Genomic DNA, 19,397 nt, shown 5'->3' on the forward strand with positions numbered 1-19,397 from the left:
ATGTGCCACCACGCCTGGCTCAGATCAGGTAATTTCTTTTTTTAATTTTATTTTTATTTATGTATGAGAGACAAGGGGGGGGGGTAAAGAGAGGGAGAGAGAGAGAGGATGGGTACCCCAGGGCCTCCAGCCACTGCAAACAAAATCCAGATGCATGCACCTCCCCCCCCCTTGTGCATCTAGCTTATGTGGATCCTAGAGAGTTGAACTGGGACCCTTTGGCTTTGTAGGCAAATGCCTTAACCACCAAGCCAGCTCTTCAGCCCCAGATCAGGTAATTCTTATGGGGATATTTGTCACTGATAGGTATAAACATCAATGTCTTTTATATTCAAGAGCTGTGGTATAGAATCTGATAACTACAATCAACCTGGACAATGATTTAGTTCATCCCTTTATTTTGTTTATTTATTTTTCATTTGTTTTTAAAGAAATTAAATGCAGATTGGAGGTTGTCAAACTTAACACTTAAGAAACTGTTCATAGCTGGATTCTGGTACAGCTACCCCCTGGCTATGTGATGATGGTGGGGTTGGGTACTAGTAAATGGACAAAATGGACAGATAAAATCTATGGCCAAACTTACTTATGTTCTCTGGAATAGTAAAGCCTTCATTCTAGCTGGTTTCTTCTCTACTCTGTTTTCAGATTCTTATATTTATTTATCTATTTGAGAGAGAGAGAGAGAGAAAGAGGCAGATGAGAGAGAGAGAGTATGAGCACTCCAGGGCCTCCAGCCACTGCAGACAAACTGTAGACACATGCACCACCTTGTACATCTGGCTTACATGGGTCCTGGGCAATCAAACCTGGGTCCTTTGGCTTTGAGGCAAGTACCTTAACTGCTAAGCCATCCCTCCAGCACTGCTTACAGATTCTTGTTTGGTCATTGCATGAAAGACTGCTGCAGGTATGGTGACCTTGTTTTAAGTTCAGCTTAGAGCCCCAAATTGAGCTGAAATAAATGATGAAAGTCACATATGTTGCATCTCCAAGCACACTGTTGTTGGGTTGTTTTCCTTTTGGGATGTCATGACTGATTCACATTGTAAACCAATGATTTGAAAAAATGATCTGAAAATGTATTTCAAGTGAGTAATTGTCCTCCCCACCCTGACCTTTTGAAAGACCAAACAGTACTTAGAAACAGGCTTCAGAATTGAGTGATGGCCTGGAGAATTGATCTGGTTGGATGGTTGTAAGTTTTGTTTGAGAAAGGCATGAAGGGTATTTTTTCAGTTTCTGTCTCCCTGCCGTGTTTCTAGGCCCTTCGTGTGTCTCAGTGTGCATGTTTGCTTTACTAATATGCGGTGAATCCTGCCATTGTGATATTACCAGACATACTTATGTATATTTCCTTAGTAAGTTCACTTTCTCAAGACCATTTCCATTCTACTGATTAACTACATTTTATAATAGTTAAATGCCAGAATGATTATGGGATTCCTTTTCTTTCCAAAGTTTTAAAAGGATCCATAAAATATGTCTCTAGGCTGAGCATGGTGGCACATGCCTTTAATCCCAGCACTCAAGAGGCAGAGGATCACTGTGAGTTCGAGGCCAACCTGAGAATACATAGTGAATTCCAGATCAGTCTGGGCTAGAGTGAGACCCTACCTCAAAAAACAAACAAAAAATTTCTCTGGGGCTGGAGAGGTGGCTTAGCAGTTAAGGAGGTTACCTGCAAAGCCAGAGGACTCAGGTTCATTTCCCCAGCATCCATATAAAGCTAGATACACAAAGTGGCTCATGCATCAGGAGTTCATTTGCAGTGGCTAGAGGCCCTGGCATGCCTATTCTCTTCCTTCTTCTCCCCTCCCTCTCAAATAAATTAAAAAGAAAAGCTTAAAAAAAAAACATTGGGAAACTATTAAGTGCAGCATAATGCTCTGCATTCCATCAATACTGATATGATTTTTTCTTTTTTAAAAACAACTAGATTCTTTTTTTTTTTTTTTTTTTTTTGGTTTTTCGAGGTAGAGTCTCACGCTAGCCCAGGCTGACTTGGAATTCACTATGTAGTCTCAGGCTGGCCTCAGACTCACAGTGATCCTCCTACCTCTGCTCCTGAATGCTGAGACTAAAGGTGTGCATCACCATGCTTGACCAACAACTCTAGATTTTTAAACTATGGGCATATATATTTTCTTAATTTTTTATTGAGAACTTTAATATATGAACATACTGCATATTGGTCATATTCCCATTGGGTTATACTCTTATGTTCCCTCTCCCTTGCCCCCATTCCACTGAGGGCCCTTCTCAGCGGGATTATCAGTAATCACTGTGGGACATGAATGCATCAGTCAGTCTCTGTTGTGAGACAGGAGACCAGTCCCTCAGAGTCTACCTTCCCACCCTGTGGCTCTTACATTCTTTCCAGCTTCTCTTCTACAATGTTCCCTGAGCCTCTGTGGCCATGTTATAAGTCTACTTTGGTATTGAGCTTTCTGAATTACTGCTTTGATGAGTTTTGAGTCTCCTCAGTGTCTACCTCCTTCCCTCTGGAGAAGGTTCTCAGACTAGCAGTGAGAGTAGTGCTCATTTAATGTGTGCCACTTCCTCAGTAATGTTTCTTGGGCTGTGGCAGATGTGATAGAGATGACTCATGTAGTGCTAGGTAGTGGCTTCCTGCTGCTGTCATTCTGATGGGTCTCAGGTCTCCCCTGAATTCAATGCAATCTGTAAAAATCAGATTCTCTAGCCAAGAGTGAGAGAAGCCTGGATCAAAGGGGATGAATATAGATATTTAGAAGACTTTTTGACTGGCCTTACCTCTCCTTTTAGCCAAAGAACAGTGGAAGCTTCTCTCAAGGGTCTATGGCCTTCTAAGAAATAAGCTGTTGACTTGGCTCTCAGTACCAGGCATGAATTCCCACCCACTGAGCAGTCCTAAACCATGGCATAGATTTGTTAATAAATATAATATTTTATGAAATATTTAGATATATTTAATATTAATTATTAGTTCTAAATAATTATAACTGAATCCTCAGTAGTGTTTTTACTACTTTTCAGTTGCACAAGGTGGTGCATGCATCTGGAGTCATTTGCAGTGGCTGGAAGCCCCTGTGTACATGTGCAACATTGTGAATTTGCATCACTGTGCATCTTGAGAGGATCAGTTAAGTTGGAAGATATGTTTTAGGAAGAATCTTAGCATAGAGAGTTTTGCTTTTTTCGTTATTGGCAGAAATTTTATTGCATTGTTGACATTGTGGATAAATATACACATTGAGTTAGGAGAATATGTGTATATTTTATAAAGCAGAGCAGGGTATGGTGGATCATGAGCATTGGTAGGAGGGGATGCAGGAAGGAAGGTAGTTCACTATTGGGTGATGGAATTTGCTCTCCTGGCATGGTAAAAATGGAAAGAGATTAGAAGGCTAGGAAATTAAGCCTATAGATGTTTAAGGTCCATTGGTAGCTAGTGCAGAAGCCTGGGAAACTAGGCTGGCTGCCTAAGGCACTTTGAGGAGATCAGGGTACCTGGTGTTATGTGAACAAAGATGAGAGGAATAGAGGCATGGAGGCCGAGGCAAGTGGGCACACAGTTTGGGGTAGACTATCATACATAGGCGGCCTTGTAGGGTATCAGCAAGACTTCAGTCCTTTTTCCTCCCTCACTCCCTTCAAACTCTGTAGCTTCATCTTCCTTTGGATACCTTTTTATATGGAGATTCTAGTTCAAGAATGTGCAAAAATTTAAAACTTTGATGAAGTAAAATATTTTATTATTTTTGTGTATATGTGTGTGTGAGTGTGGGTGCACATGTCATGGAACACATGGTATGTGTGAGTGTGGGTGCATGTGTCATGGAACACATGGTGTGTGTGAGTGAGTGCATGTGGCATGGAACACGTGTGTGTGAGTGTGGGTGCATGTGACATGGAACACATGGTGCATGTGGGTGTGGATGCATGTGACACGGAACACGTGGTGTGTGTGGGTGTGGGTGCATGTGACACGGAACACATGGTGTGTGTGGGTGTGGGTGCATGTGACACGGAACACGTGTGTGTGAGTGTGAATGCATGTGACATGGAACACGTGGTGCGTGTGAGTGGGGGTGCATGTGGCACGGAATGCGTGGTGTGTGTGAGTGTGGATGCATGTGGTACGGAACACGTGTGTGTGAGTGTGAGTGCATGTGACATGGAACACGTGGTGTGTGTGAGTGGGGGTGCATGTGGCACGGAATGCGTGGTGCGTGTGGGTGTGGGTGCATGTGACACGGAACACGTGTGTGTGAGTGTGAGTGCATGTGACATGGAACACGTGGTTGGTGTGAGTGTGGGTGCATGTGACACGGAACACGTGGTGCGTGTGAGTGTGGGTGCATGTGACATGGAACATGTGGTGTGTGTGAGTGTGGATGCATGTGGCATGGAACGCATGGTGTGTGTGAGTGGGGATGCATGTGGCATGGAACGTGTATAACGTGTATGGAGGTTAGACAGCCTCAGTTGTTGGCTCTTGCTTTCCACCTTGTTTGAAGCAAGTCTCTCGTCTATGCCAGGCTGGCTGGCCTGAGAGCTTCCAGGGATTTTTCTTTCTCTGCTTTTTCTTCTCCTCTTCCTCCTACTCCCTCCTTCTCATCTGTTTCTCCTTTCTCTCCTTCTCCTTTCAAGCGTGCTCACATCCACCTCACCTCTGCACACACGGAGGTTGAACCCATGCTTTCAGACGCCAGTAGGCTATAGTGCTTCCTGTTGCTGTAACCATTGGGGTACAGTGTAGCTAATGATTAACCCACTATGAACACAGCTAGCAAACACCTTAAGATAGCCTTTGCGAGGAATTTGCAAGGCAGATTCAATATTGTAGATCAAATCAACCTATACATATGTATGTGTAGGACAATCTGCACACAAAAATTCAAACTTTCTATTTTTTAACCTTCCAAGGTGATGCTTTAATTTTTTTAGTATTTTGTACAAATGTCCTAAATATTATTCTTTTTATTATGAATGTACTTTGTATGGACACATCATGTGTTGGTACTATCATTTTCTTCCTAAATGCCCCCATTCTGCTAAGGGCCTTCCTTAGTGCAGTTGCTGGTGTGCCCCATGGGGTTATGGGTTATGTGTTGTGAGAGCAGAAGTCAGTTATTTGGTGTGAGGGGCAATGCCTATGGGTATGACATCCCTACCTGTGGCTCTTAGAATCTTTCCATCCCATCTTCCACAAAATTCCCTGAGCTGTGGTGGATGTGTTTTAAGTCTACTTCAGTGAAAAGCTCTCAGGAGCGTCTGAGTCTCGGCTTTTGTAGGTGTTGAGTATCCTCAGTGTCTGTCTCCGTCACCCTGGTGATGATTGTCAGGCTCGCCATGGAAGCAGCACTCTTGCTCATCTCCCCACTTCCTCTATGGTTTGCCTGGGCCTTGGCTGAAGTGTGAGGGGTGGCTTATCTCCTTGGGTCTCACTACCTTCTGAAAAAGAAAAACAGATTCTCTAACAGAGAATGAAATCAGTGTAAATGGGATAAGCATCATCAATTTAGGGAAATTTTAATGGATGTAGTCCCTCTTTTGGCCAGAGATTAGTGGGAGTTTGTCATTGGAGACTGTAATCTTTGTCTCCATAGGATTCTGGCCTGGTTCCCAGTTCCACTTATGGGTTCTTTTCCACTGAGTGGATCTCTTAGCCAATTAGAAAGCCATTGGTTGCCTACCAAGACTGTGTGCCACCATTGCACTGGTGTGTACTTCTTGTCAGGGTGGTTGCTTCTGAGTAGCTTAGACCCCCTGGTTGCTCACACCATTGTTGGGTACTTAGTAGCTCATGTAGCACTTTCCAGCAATAGATGGGCTAACTGTCTAGGGACTGGCTCTCTTCCAGATTCTAGCCAGGTCTTTAGGTATTCTGTGTGGGTAGCATATGGTGTCTTCAGCAAATAGGGTCTTACTTTTTACCTCAGGTGGGTAACCAAGTGCTTTGACAGAAGCCTTTCTTATTTTGGGGATCTTGTAGGTCTCTCTGATCAACAGCTTATGGTGGGTAGCAACTGATTTCTGTTACAGGGAGTTACAGGCCAGATCCAAAAGTTTTCTTAAGGTTAGGCTTCATCCCACCCTCTTTAGGGCCTTTCTTTTCAGGTGCTCTCCCCATATTCCTGTTGAGGGTTCAGTCTTTTAGTCTATCTTTAAGGAGAAAGGTTTCTATGGTACCAATTCATTTTGGGTTTAATTTTGTGTTTATTTTTCCCCTGACCTTTCCTTCCCCTCCGCCCAAACCCTTCCATCCCTATTGTCTGGGCTTTCAGTTGCCTGTCAGGTATGCCTGTAACTCAAGCTGATCCAGGTTAGGAACCGCAGATGAGTGAGAATATCCAGTGTTTGTCTGTGATTGTATGAACTCTCTTGAGTATGATCTGTTCCAAGTCCATCCATTTTCCTACCAATTTCATGGTATCATTTTTTTCTTACAGTTGAGTAGAATTCTGTTGTGTAAATGTACCATGTCTTCATTATTCATTCATCCAGTGATGGGCACCTGGGTTGATTCTACGTCTTAGGTATTATGAATTAGCAGCTGTAAACATGGTTGAGCAATTATCTCTGCAGTGAAGCATGGAGCCTTTAGGGTGGATGCCCAGTAAGGAAATAACTGGGTCTAGTGGTAGTTCTATTTTCATCTTTTTTTTAGGAGTCTCCATATTGATTTCCATAGTGGTTGCACAAGTTTGTATTCCTAACAACATTGAATGAGGGTTCCTCTTCCCCCATATCCTTGCCACCATTTATTGTTATTTGATTTTTTTAATGATTGCCATCCTGACTATAAGTAAGTAAGGGGGAGTCTCATAGTTGTTTTAATTTGCATTTCTCTAATGGTTAAGGACGTTGAACATTTCCTCAAGTATGTGTTAGCCATTTCTACTTCTTTCTCTGAGAACTCCCTATTCAGTTCTTGTGCCCCATTTTTTGAGTGGGTTGTTTGAGTTTTTATTGTTTAGTTTTTTGAGCTCTTTGTAGATTCTAGATATTAGGCTTCTGTCAGTGACATAGCTGGTGAAGATTCTTTCCCATTCTGTGGGTAATCTGTTGGCTCTGATTATGGTATGTTTGTCTGTGCAGAAGCTTTTTAGCTTCATGAGATCCCATTAGTTGAGTGACTCTTAAGGCAGAGAGTTTGTATTAAGGTCAGAAAATAGGTTTATGTTTATCCAAAAGCATTTCACTTGCACATTACTATTTTGTTTTTAAGCAGATGCAACTTTTTAGTGTGAGCATTTCATCCTCAATATTTAAAAAGTCATTTCCTAATGACAGTCAAGTTTTCTATGAAAAACTTATTTGAAGTAAAGACAGTAGATCTCCAATATCTAAAGAAATATTTCTATTAGCAAATACAAGTCTTGAGAGGAGGGGGAAAAAAGGGCCAGAAAAAAGAAGCTTCACAATTCAGGGAGGCAAACTAAAATGGAGAAAGAAAGTAACTCAAGTTTACCAATACTGAAACTTTCAGCTGGCAAAGTTTTGTCTTCATAGGATCTAGAGCCACTTGCTTGAAATTTTAAATAAATAAGCCTAAGTTTACTTATATCTTCTGGTCCAAGCAGATTTCTGGTGCCATGACTCTGCTTGCTATTGGTCCAATTCACCTATGAGTCTGTCTTCTGATGTGAGCTGGCTTGTTATGAAAATTCTTGCAACAGTACTTTTCTTCATAGGAATTGGACTAGATTGTTTGATCCTCTGATATTCTTGCAAGACTTCGTCATGAACATTCTGGTACTCTTTTTTTTTTAAAATTTTTTATTTATTTACTTGAGAGCGACAGACACAGAGAGAAAGACAGATAGAGGGAGAGAGAGAGAATGGGCGCGCCAGGGCTTCCAACCTCTGCAAATGAACTCCAGACGCGTGCGCCCCCTTGTGCATCTGGCTAATGTGGGACCTGGGGAACCGAGCCTCGAACCGGGGTCCTTAGGCTTCACAGGCAAGCGCTTAACCGCTAAGCCATCTCTCCAGCCCATCTTTTTTTTTTTTAATGCAGATATTTTTATTTTCACACCATTTGTTGAATAAATATCTTTTCCTCCATTCAATAATCTCAGTGCCCTGGTAAAGACCACTTAATAATATACATGAGGGTTTTGTTGTTGTTGTTGTTATTTTGGTTTTTTTTTGTTTGTTTTTGTTTTTTGAGTCAGGCTCTTGCTCTAACCAAGACTGACCTAGAATTCACTATGTAGTCTCAGGTGGCCTCGTACTCGTGGTGATCTTCCTATCTCTGCCTCTCAAGTGCTGGAATTAAAGGTATGTGTCTGGCTCCATGAAGGTGTTTTTAAAAAATAATTTTAGCTGGGCATGGTGCCACAGACAGCCCAAGGCTGTCCTCAGACCTCTTACGTGTACCATGGTAAGTGTTCACACATCCATGGGCAAACACATAAATAAAGATACTCCTTAAGGCGGCAGGAAAATTCTATACGTAGAGTCTTTTGAAAAGTATTTTTTTGTGGAAGAGGTTTTTCAGTCAACACAGAATAAGCCAAACTGGGTGTGGTGGGTATTTTCTAATGTTATATATGTTGTCATTTCAGAGGATAAAGTGATTAAAGGGGGAGCACGTGGAACCAGTTCTTCAGAAAACACATCTACCTCTGTAAAATTTCCTCAGAAAAGTGGCTCAAATGGACATTATTTTAGAAATACAGCCATCGTTCCTCACACTTCATCACAATATTCAGAAGTGGAACAGGTAAGTCCATCTCACAGGCAAAGAAGGCTGAGGAAGAAACATGGGCAGTCACTGGATTGGTAGCTTCTAATGCATGAAGGAACACTGATAGAAATTAATTCATTACAAGTCAGCATTTTAACAATCACCATTTATGACAGGAAAAACTTCATAAGATTATACCACATATCAATTCTTGAAATTACCTGTATCTTTTGTTTGCAACAAAAGTTTCTTGTTAAGAGACTTCCGGTTAAGATGGCGGCATAGGCACCACGCCAAAGCAGCCTAGGGGGGAAAAAGACCAAAAAAACTCAGCAAAATACATACTTTTACTAAAAAGTGAGGTGTATAGGAAATTGAGGCGGCAGCGGAGAAGTAGAAGAGTTATAGAGCATCCAGAGCCTGCACAGGCAGGAAAAGCGGCTCCGGCAGCTCAGCCAACCGCCGCAGCCGCGGCACAGCAGAAAACCGCCAGACTCGGCTCGAGCCACAGGAAAAGCCAGGTGCGGGATTTTCCCCTCACACCGCGCTCTCCGCAACTTGGGAAACGTGAGGGGAGATCGGCAGCGAGCAGCGGAGGAGAAGACCGCGAGGTAGAAGAACACTTGGAGCAGCGAGAGCACCAGAGAAGCTACGGCTCCCTCCCCTCCCCCAACGCCTGAACCCAGCTCCAGCGGACACAGCAGCGGCCCGGGACCTGGCCACGCCAACTTGGGCTGACGGCGGGACCCAAGCAGGAGCAGAGTTCGGCAGCAACTTCAGCGGCTCCAGCACCGGTACAGCGGCCCCAGCAGCAGCGGACCCAGGAGCGGCAGCGGCGGCAGATTCTGCAGCAGCGGCTTTGGGGGAGCAGCGGCGGTGGACACGGCAGCGGCAGCTTCAGCAGCGGTGGTGGCTCCGGTGGTGGCAGCTACGGCAGCAGCAGAGGTAGCAGCGGCGGCTCGGTTTGCCCCGTAGGAAAAGCAAGTGCCCAGCTCCAGAAATCAGAACAGCAGCCCTACGACCCAGGCAGCAACTTGACTGAGACCAAAATCACCCAAGGTAACTGGGATTGCACCAGGGAAGGGTCTCACTTGGTCACAAGCTGACTTGGATCCCTCAACAGACCAGAAATCTAAACCTCTTTGTTGATAGAGGATCTGGTCATTATAATAACTACTCTTGCATACATACTCAGGGCTGTTTTTGATTGAATGTGTACAGTGTTTAGTTAAATTTTAGAATCTACCTGTATTTTATTCCACTCAGCCTGCTTGAATACTCCTATAGCAGGGAAACTCAACCCCTAAGAACATCTTTGTAGATACTCTGAGAGTCTTAAGAGCCACACCTAATACCTTAAGTTCCTACCCTGAAAATATATTACATCAAATCAATTGATACAGCTAAGAATACCCAGCTAGCTAGAAAATCCAAGCATTAACTTAATCCAAGATGCAAAAATATATACATTAAAACACAAGAAACACTAAAAAGCAAGATGATATAAATCCACCTAAAAGTATTAATGCATCAGAAATGTCCTCCAGTGAGAAAGAGTTAGAGGAAATGTCTGAGAAAGAGTTCAAAAGAATAATTATAAATATGTTCAAAGAGGTCAAAGAACACATGAAAACAATCAAAGAAGAAATCCAAGAGGAAATCAAAGGAATCAAAGAAGAGGCAGGACACCAATTTAATGAAATAAAGAAGGCAATATAAGACATAAATAGGGAAATAGAAATAATAAAGAAAAACCAGTCAGAATTACTAGCAATGAAGAACACAGTTAATGAAATAAAAAACTCTGTAGAAAATCTCACCAGTAGGATGGATGAGGGAGAGGACAGAATATCTAAGCTAGAAGACCAGGTGGCAGACCTAATGCAGTCCAACAAAGAGAAAGACAAACTTATAGAAAAATATGAGTGGGAATTTCAAGATATTTGGGACACTATGAAAAGATCCAATATAAGAATTCAGGGCATAGTAGAAGGAGAAGAACTCCACTCCAAAGGCATAGTAGGCATCTTCAACAAAATCATAGAAGAAAATTTCCCCCAAATTGGGAAAGAGGTGCCAATACAGATACAGGAAGCCTTTAGAACCCCAGCCAGACAAAACCCAGAAAGAACCTCTCCTCGCCATATTATAATCAAACTTCCAAACACACACACCAAAGAAAAAATATTGAAAGCAGTTAGAGAGAAAAATCAAGTTACCTACAAAAGCAAGCCCATCAGGATTACAGCAGATTATTCAACACAAACTTTTAAAGCCAGAAGGGCTTGGAGTGATATATTCCAAGTTCTGAAAGATAACAACTGTCCACCAAGGTTACTTTATCCTGCAAAGTTATCCATCCAAATAGATGGAGAAATAAAGACATTCCATGACAAAAGCAGGTTAAAGGAGTATTTGAAGACAAAACCAGCTCTACAGAAAATACTTGATAGAATCCTCCATGCTGAACAAAAGGAAAAGCACACATATAAGGAACCTAGAAAAAACAAGCTATACTCAAATACCAGTTAACAGAAGAGAGCACAGGTAGAACCAGTAACACACACACACACACAAAAATGGCAAACATAAATACACACCTTTCAATAATATCTCTTAATATCAACGGCCTCAATGCCCCAACGAAAAGACATAGATTTGCAGACTGGGTTAAAAAGCAGGATCCTACAATTTGTTGTCTCCAAGAAACTCACCTTTCTACAAAGGATAGACATTATCTTAGGGTGAAAGGTTGGAAGACGGTGTTTCAAGCAAATGGGCCTAGAAAACAAGCAGGGGTTGCTATCCTAATATCAGACAGGGTAGACTTTAGTCCGACGTTAGTCAAGAAAGATAAGGAAGGTCACTTTATATTGATTAAGGGCACACTCCAACAGGAGGACATTACAATCCTAAACATATATGCACCTAACATGGGGGCTCCCAAATTCGTCAAACAAACACTATTAGAACTAAGGTCACAGATAACACCAAACACAGTGGTGGTGGGTGACTTTAACACCCCACTCTCATCAATTGACAGGTCATCCAGGGAAAGAATAAACAGAGAGGCATCTGGACTAAATGAGGTCATAGAAGGAATGGACCTAACAGATATATACAGGACATTTCATCCAAAGGCTGCAGAATATACATTCTTTTCAGCAGCACATGGAACATTCTCTAAAATAGACCATATATTAGGACACAAAGCAAATCTTAACAAATTCAGGAAAATTGAAATAATTCCTTGCATTCTATCTGACCACAATGGAATTAAACTACAAATCAATAGCAAGAAAGGCTATAGAGCATACACAAAATCATGGAAACTAAACAATACACTACTAAATGATGAATGGGTCAATGAAGAAATCAAAAAGGAAATCAAGAAATTTATAGAGTCAAATGATAATGAGAACACAACATACCAAAATCTCTGGGACACAATGAAGGCAGTTCTAAGAGGTAAATTTATAGCCTTAAGTGCCTATATTAAGAAATTAGAAAGGTCGCAAGTAAACGACCTAATGCTTCGCCTAAAAGCCTTGGAAAAAGAAGAACAAGGCAAACCAAAAATTAGTACACGGGAAGAAATAATAAAGATTAGGGCAGAAATTAATGAAATAGAAACAAAAAGAACAATCCAAAGAATTAATGAAACAAAGAGTTGGTTCTTTGAAAGGATAAACAAGATTGATAAACCCTTAGCAAATCTGACCAAAAGAAAGAGAGAAGAGACACAAATTAATAAAATCAGAGATGAACAAGGTAACATCACAACAGATTCCAGAGAAATTCAAAAAATCATAGGGACATACTATAAAAGCATATACTCCACAAAGTATGAAAATCTGAAAGAAATGGATGATTTCCTTGATCTATATGACCTACCTAAATTAAATCAAAATGAGATTAATCACTTAAATAGACCTATAACAAACATGGAGATCCGAACAGTTATCAATAATCTCCCAACTAAAAAAGCCCAGGCCCGGATGGATTCACTGCTGAATTTTACCAGACTTTTAAGGAAGAGCTAACACCATTGCTTCTTAAGCTTTTCTAGGAAATAGAAAAAGAAGGAATTCTACCAAACTCCTTCTATGAGGCCAGCATCACCCTGAAAGCAAAACCAGGCAAAGATAGAACAAAAAAAGAAAATTACAGACCAATCTCCCTCATGAACATAGATGCAAAAATTCTCAACAAAATATTGGCAAACAGAATACAAGAGTATATCAAAAAGATCATTCACCCTGACCAAGTAGGCCTTATCCCAGAGATGCAGGGATGGTTCAACATACGCAAATCTATAAATGTAATACATTACATAAATGGGTTGAAGGACAAAAATCACATGATCATCTCATTAGATGCAGAGAAAGCATTTGACAAAATCCAACATCCCTTCATGATAAAAGTCCTACAGAAACTGGGAATAGAAGGAACATATCTCAATATAATAAAGGCTATTTATGACAAGCCTACAGCCAACATATTACTAAATGGGGAAAAACTGGAAGCTTTTCCACTAAAATCAGGAACAAGACAAGGGTGTCCACTGTCCCCACTTCTATTTAATATAGTTTTGGAAGTCTTAGCCATAGCAATAAGTCAAGAGACACACATAAAAGGGATACAAATTGGAAAGGAAGAAATCAAGTTATCATTATTTGCAGATGACATGATTCTATACATAAAGGACCCTAAAGACTCTACTAGCAAGCTGTTAGAGCTGATCAAAACCTACAGCAATGTAGCAGGATACAAAATAAATACACAGAAATCAGTAGCCTTCATATATGCTAACAACAAACACACAGAGGATGAAATCAGAGAATCACTCCCATTCACAATTGCATCAAAAAAAATAAAATACCTTGGAATAAACCTAACCAAGGAAGTAAAGAATCTATACAATGAGAACTTTAAAACACTCATGCGAGAAATTGCAGAAGACACTAGAAAGTGGAGAAACATCCCTTGTTCCTGGATTGGAAGAATCAATATCGTGAAAATGGCAATCTTACCTAAAGCAATCTACACATTTAATGCAATCCCTATCAAAATTCCAAAGGCTTTCTTCATGGGAATAGAAAAAACAATCCAAAAATTCATTTGGAATCACAAAAAACATCGAGTATCTAAAATAATACTGAGCAACAAAAAAGAGGCTGGTGGTATCACCATACCTGATTTTAACCTATACTACAGAGCCATAGTAACAAAAGCAGCATGGTACTGGCACAAAAACAGACATGTAGATCAGTGGAACAGAATAGAGGACCCAGATGTAAGCCCAAGTAGCTATAGCCACCTGATATTCGATAAAAATGCCAAAAATACTCATTGGAGAAGAGACAGCCTCTTCCGCAAATGGTGTTTTGAAAACTGGATAAATATCTGCAGAAGGATGAAAATAGATTCTTCTCTCTTTCCATGCACAAGAATTAAGTCCAAATGGATTAAAGACCTTAACATCAGACCAGAAACTTTGAAACTGCTAGAGGAAAAAGTAGGGGAAACCCTTCAACATATTGGTCTTGGCAAAGACTTTCTGAATACAACCCCAATTGCTCAGGCAATAAAACCACAGATTAACCACTCGGACCTAATGAAATTACAAAGATTTTGCACCGCAAAGGACACAGTGAAAAAAGCAAAGAGGCAACCTACAGAATGGGAAAAAATCCGCCAGCTACATATCTGATAGAGGATTAATATCTAGGATATACAAAGAACTCAAAAAGTTAAATAATAAGGAATCAAACAAGCCAATCAAAAAATGGGCTATGGAGCTAAATAGAGAGTTCTTAAAGGAGGAAATACGAATGGCATATAAGCATCTAAAAAAATGTTCTACGTCACTAGTCATCAGGGAAATGCAGATTACAACTACATTGAGATTCCATCTCACTCCTGTCAGATTGGCCACCATCATGAAAACACATGATCATAAATGTTGGTGGGGATGTGGAAAAAAAGGAACCCTTCTGCACTGCTGGTGGGAATGCAATCTGGTCCAGCCATTGTGGAAAAGTGTGGAGGTTCCTAAAACAGCTAGAGATTGATCTACCGTATGACCCAGCTATAGCGCTCCTAGGCATATATCCAAAGGACTCATCTCATTTCCTTAGAAGTACATGCTCAACCATGTTTATTGCTGCTCAATTTATAATAGCTGGGAAATGGAACCAGCCTAGATGTCCCTCAACAGATGAGTTGATAATGAAGATGTGGTACATTTATACAATGGAGTTCTACTCAGCGGTAAAGAAAAATGAAGTTATGAAATTTGCAGAAAAATGGATGGACCTGGAAGGTATTATACTAAGTCAGGTAACCCAGGCCCAGAAAGCCAAGTGCCACATGTTCTCTCTCATATGTGGATCCTAACTACAGATGACTGGGCTTCTGCGTGGGAATGAAAATACTTAGTAGCAGAGGCCAGTAAGTTGAAAAGGAGACATAAAGGGTGGAGAAAGGAAGGGAGGAGGATACTTAATAGGTTGATATTGTATATATGTAATTACAATGATTGTAATGGGGAGGTAATATGATGGAGAATGGAATTTCAAATGGGAAAGTGTGGGGGTGGGGAGGGAAGAAATTACCATGGGATATATTTTATAATCATGGAAAATGTTAATAAAAATTAAAAAAAAAAAAGTTTCTTGTTAAGCGGGGCATGGTGGTGCACTCCTTCAATCCCAGCCCTTGGGAGGCAGAGGTAGTAGGATCTCTGTGAGTTCGAGGCCACCCTGTGATTACATAGTGAATTCCAGGTCAGCCTGAGCTAGAGTGAGACCCTACCTCAGAAAAAAAGTTTCTTGTTATACTTCTTCAAAACAAAACAAAACCCAGGACTTTCTTTTCCTGTCCTAAATTTATCTCTTTTAGACTAAAGTATAAGCTGATATCTTGGTTTTGTCAAGATTCAATTAGTAGATGTTGTATGCTGTCCTCTTGGTCTTCAAGACTTGATCTACTATGCTGTGTACTTTTTTTTTTCCTTCTTTTTTGGTTTTTTGAGGTAGGGTCTCACTGTAGTCCAGGCTGACCTGGAATTCATTATGTAATCTCAGGGTGGCCTCGAAAACATGGTGATCCTCCTACTTCTGCCTCCCAAGTGCTGGGATTAAAGGCGTGTGCCACCACGCCCAGTTTATGCTGTGTACTCTTTGACTGCTGTGTGAATTGTGAAGGAATGATAGTGGGTGCTGCTCTACTTTCTCAGACATTTAAAACTGGGGTTTTTAATTTAAAAAATGTATGTTATGTAGTTATCTTCAAGCAGAGAGAGATAGAAAAGAGACAGAAAGAGAGAATTGGGCATTCCAGGGTCTTTAGCCACTGCAAATGAACTCTAGATTCATGTACATTTTTTGTATCTGGCTTTATGTGGGTACTGGGGAATCAAACCCGGGTTGCTGGGCTCTGAAGGCAAGCACTTTAACTAACTGCTGAGCCATCTTTCCAGCCCCAAATCTGTGTTGTTAAAATTCTGCTTGTGTTGCTGTTGAATCTTTGTCATGTGATTGATCTTTGGAATGTTTTTCATGTGATGTTGCAGACAGAATTATAAGAGATTGTGATTTTATAAAGTATCAGAAATCTCTGCATTAGGAATGTGTTTATATACAACAGAGGCCTATAGAAAGCCAGGTTAGGGGCTAGAGAGATGGCTTAGCAGTTAAGGCACTTGCCTGCGAAGCCTAAGGACTCAGGTTCTATTTCCCAGTACCCATGTAAGCCAGATGCACAAGGTGGTGCATGTGTCTGGACTTTGTTTACAGTGGCTGGAGGCCCTAGCATGCCCATTCTCCCTATCTACCTCTTTATTTCTTTCTCTCTCTCTCAAATAAGGAGATAAATAAACAAATAAATATTTTTTCAAAGAAGGCCAGATTAAGAGCTGGTCGTGGTGGCGCACACCTTTAATCCCAGCACTTGGGAGGCAGAGGTAGGAGGATCGCCATGAGTTCGAGGCCACCCTGAGACTCCATAGTGAATTCCAGGTCAGCCTGGGCTACAGTGAGACTCTACCTCAAAAAAAAAAAAAAAAAAAAAAAAGAAGAAGGCCAGATTAAGTAATTTACAGTATATTGCAGGGTGGGTGAATCTAGAATACCACTGGCATGGCTTAGAGACTGTGACTTTGCATGCATGGCTAATTAACAAAACCAGAAGGGGTATAAAATCAACATTTTTATTTTCCATTGTTTCATTGTTCCCATCCTTATGTACGCACTGTGTTTTCAGATACTGATCAATGAAGGCCAAAAAGTTGGCGGTTCCTTTCAAGGTGATCTAGTGCGGGCAGGAGAGGTGAAGGTAAGGCATGATTCGGTTTTCACCATGACAAGCAGCCCTCAGGAAACCAATAAGCAAACAAAATCCAAGACTCTTGCTGCCTTTTGTACAAAGTTGGAGAATCAGATTTTATCCTTGAAAGTTTTCTTTTTGTAAATTTGCATTTGGATATCTTAAATTGTCATTGCTTGATTGGAGTGTCGATCCTTTTTCCTTAAAGCTAAACAAATGGAAAGGAGGCTTTGATAGAGAAATATGATTCCCTTCTGCTATAATGTTACAGACTTTAGCATGCAGTCATCATAACTATAGTTGTGCCTCTAAGCAGTGGAGGGAGGCTACATTGAAAATGCCTATGGAGAGTCATGGTCTGGCTAGTATGTGTTGAGCCAGGAGAAGTAGGACACAACCTGACTTCTGAATTGTGATTATTAAATCTGAATTTGTCCTTTTAAGGTATTTTGTTTTGCATGTGTTTAGGACATGCATGTACAAAGCATTGTGACCTTATGCTTTTGCTACACAAAGCCACTTGTATCAGTAGTGGTGCCCTATTTTTCTTTTTCTTTTTTTTGTTACAGCCTGATATTCCCTTGAGCTGAACTAGTTCATGTCTGAAATGGTGCCATTTTGTTAACCCAGAATGTCCTATTGTCAGCTTGCAGTGGGAAGCAGTACTTCATGTGGAACAGTTTTTCACTGCCATACTGCTGTTGTGTCTATAAAGGTCATCTGCTCTGCCTTTTACCCTTGAGGTGATTTCCAGTTTTGGTCGCCTGGAAGAAAGAACACTTGATTTATTTTTTATTTTTGCCCTGATTTTCCTGGGACAGGGCAGTCTGCTTTTGTTTTGCATGAACCTTTCCCTCCTGCTTCCTTTAGTTTCTTCTCTCAGATACTACAGAGTGTGCAGGAAAGCACGCAGTCATAACAGCAGCCCACCACCACAAGCTCCATACATTCTGGGAGAGAGTCAGGAACAAAGACCCATTTTAAACACCCGCAGCCCGTTTTCCCTTTCAGTGCAGAGCTGACTATGCCGTTGTCAAACTCCAGGCCTCCCTCTGAGGGTGCTGCTGTGTACTGCTCCTTTCAGGCGGGAAAGTCACTTCCGCAGGGGCTCAGAGCAGGACTCGGAATACTGAGAGCAGCTGATGCAGCTGCACAGCCGAGCTTGCAGGTGGACTCCGGGACTCTGCATTGCATTTCTTTAAGTCTCACATGAATAAAATGATGCCAATCCTCTTCCAGGTGGACAATTTTCTAGATTTAGAAGATTTGGACCTGGATGAAGAGAATGAGCCCCAAATGAGCAAGGGTATGATATCTCTTTCTTTTCTAAACTGCTTTACCTCTGTTCAGAAAGTGCCAATGAGGGTTTTTAGATGCTTTGTTTTTCACTGTATGTGTTTATGGGCATGCGCGGACCACCCATGTGAAGGCTGAGGTGTTTGTCCTCTCCTTCCGCCCTCCTTGAGATGGGACCTCCCTTCTCTTTGTTCTTCACTGCCATGTGTGCCGTGAGCTTCTGCATTCTCCTGGCTCTGCTGCTCATTGCTATAGGTGCACTGGGGTCACAGCAAGCGCGCCACTTTGCATCCATCTTGGTGGGTGCTGGGGAGTTGAACTCAGGCCAACAGGCTTTGTAAGCAGGGTAATTGCCGAGCCATCGACCCAGTCCAGCTTTGCTGTTTTGGTAAGACTTGTATCTGTCTTTCCTGACATAGGGAAAACTGAAGTGGTGAGATTTCTTTTTCTAAAATAAAAATTTTACTGGATCAGTCAAAACCTTTGCACTTTATAAAACCTTTGGTTTTAGCTGGGCCTTCTCCTCTCCCAGTTACAATGGGACGAATGCTCAAATCCTTTCTTGTCTCACTAGAGCTCTTACATAGTCAGCAACCTATTTCCCAGAAAAGAGTGTTTTCAATTGAGATTATTTTTTAAGAATTATTTTTATTTATTTATTAGGACAGAGAGAGAGGGTGAGAGAGAGAGAATTGGCACTTCAGGATCTTTAGCCACTGTAGACAAACTTCAGACACATGTACCACCTCATGTGCATCTGGCTTACATGGGACCTAGAGAATTGAACCTTGGGCCTTAGGCTTCACAGGCAAGCTCCTTAACTGCTAAGTTATCCCTCCAGGCCAAAATGAGATTATTTTTGAGGGACATACAGACCACCAGTGGATCATAAAAATATCAAAATTTCTCACAAAATAATAAGAAAATAAATAAACAAGAAAATCCAAATTAGAAAATAGATATGGAGTTGCCAGGCATAGTGGCACACGTCTTTAATCCCAGTACTCGGGAGGCAGAGGTAGAAGGATCACTGTGAGTTCTAGGCCACCCTGAAACTACATAGTGAATTCCAGGTCAGCCTGGGCTAGAGTGA

General features: G+C 41.3%; 1 protein-coding gene across 4 annotated transcripts in view; it reads left to right on the forward strand.

The window, feature by feature from the left end:
* LOC101596230 (intraflagellar transport associated protein) overlaps nt 1-19,397 on the forward strand; it is a 40,027-nt gene that overhangs the window by 7,550 nt on the left and 13,080 nt on the right. For all 4 annotated transcript variants that reach the window (XM_045156702.1, XM_045156698.1, XM_045156701.1 and 1 more), the window contains exons 3-5: nt 8,559-8,716; nt 16,946-17,017; nt 18,248-18,314. In XM_045156702.1, the coding sequence (XP_045012637.1) occupies nt 8,559-8,716; nt 16,946-17,017; nt 18,248-18,314 (297 nt within the window). The remainder of the gene's footprint in view (nt 1-8,558; nt 8,717-16,945; nt 17,018-18,247; nt 18,315-19,397) is intronic.

The sequence above is a fragment of the Jaculus jaculus genome, chromosome 8 (assembly GCF_020740685.1).
Source record: "Jaculus jaculus isolate mJacJac1 chromosome 8, mJacJac1.mat.Y.cur, whole genome shotgun sequence".
Classification (NCBI taxonomy): domain Eukaryota; kingdom Metazoa; phylum Chordata; class Mammalia; order Rodentia; family Dipodidae; genus Jaculus; species Jaculus jaculus.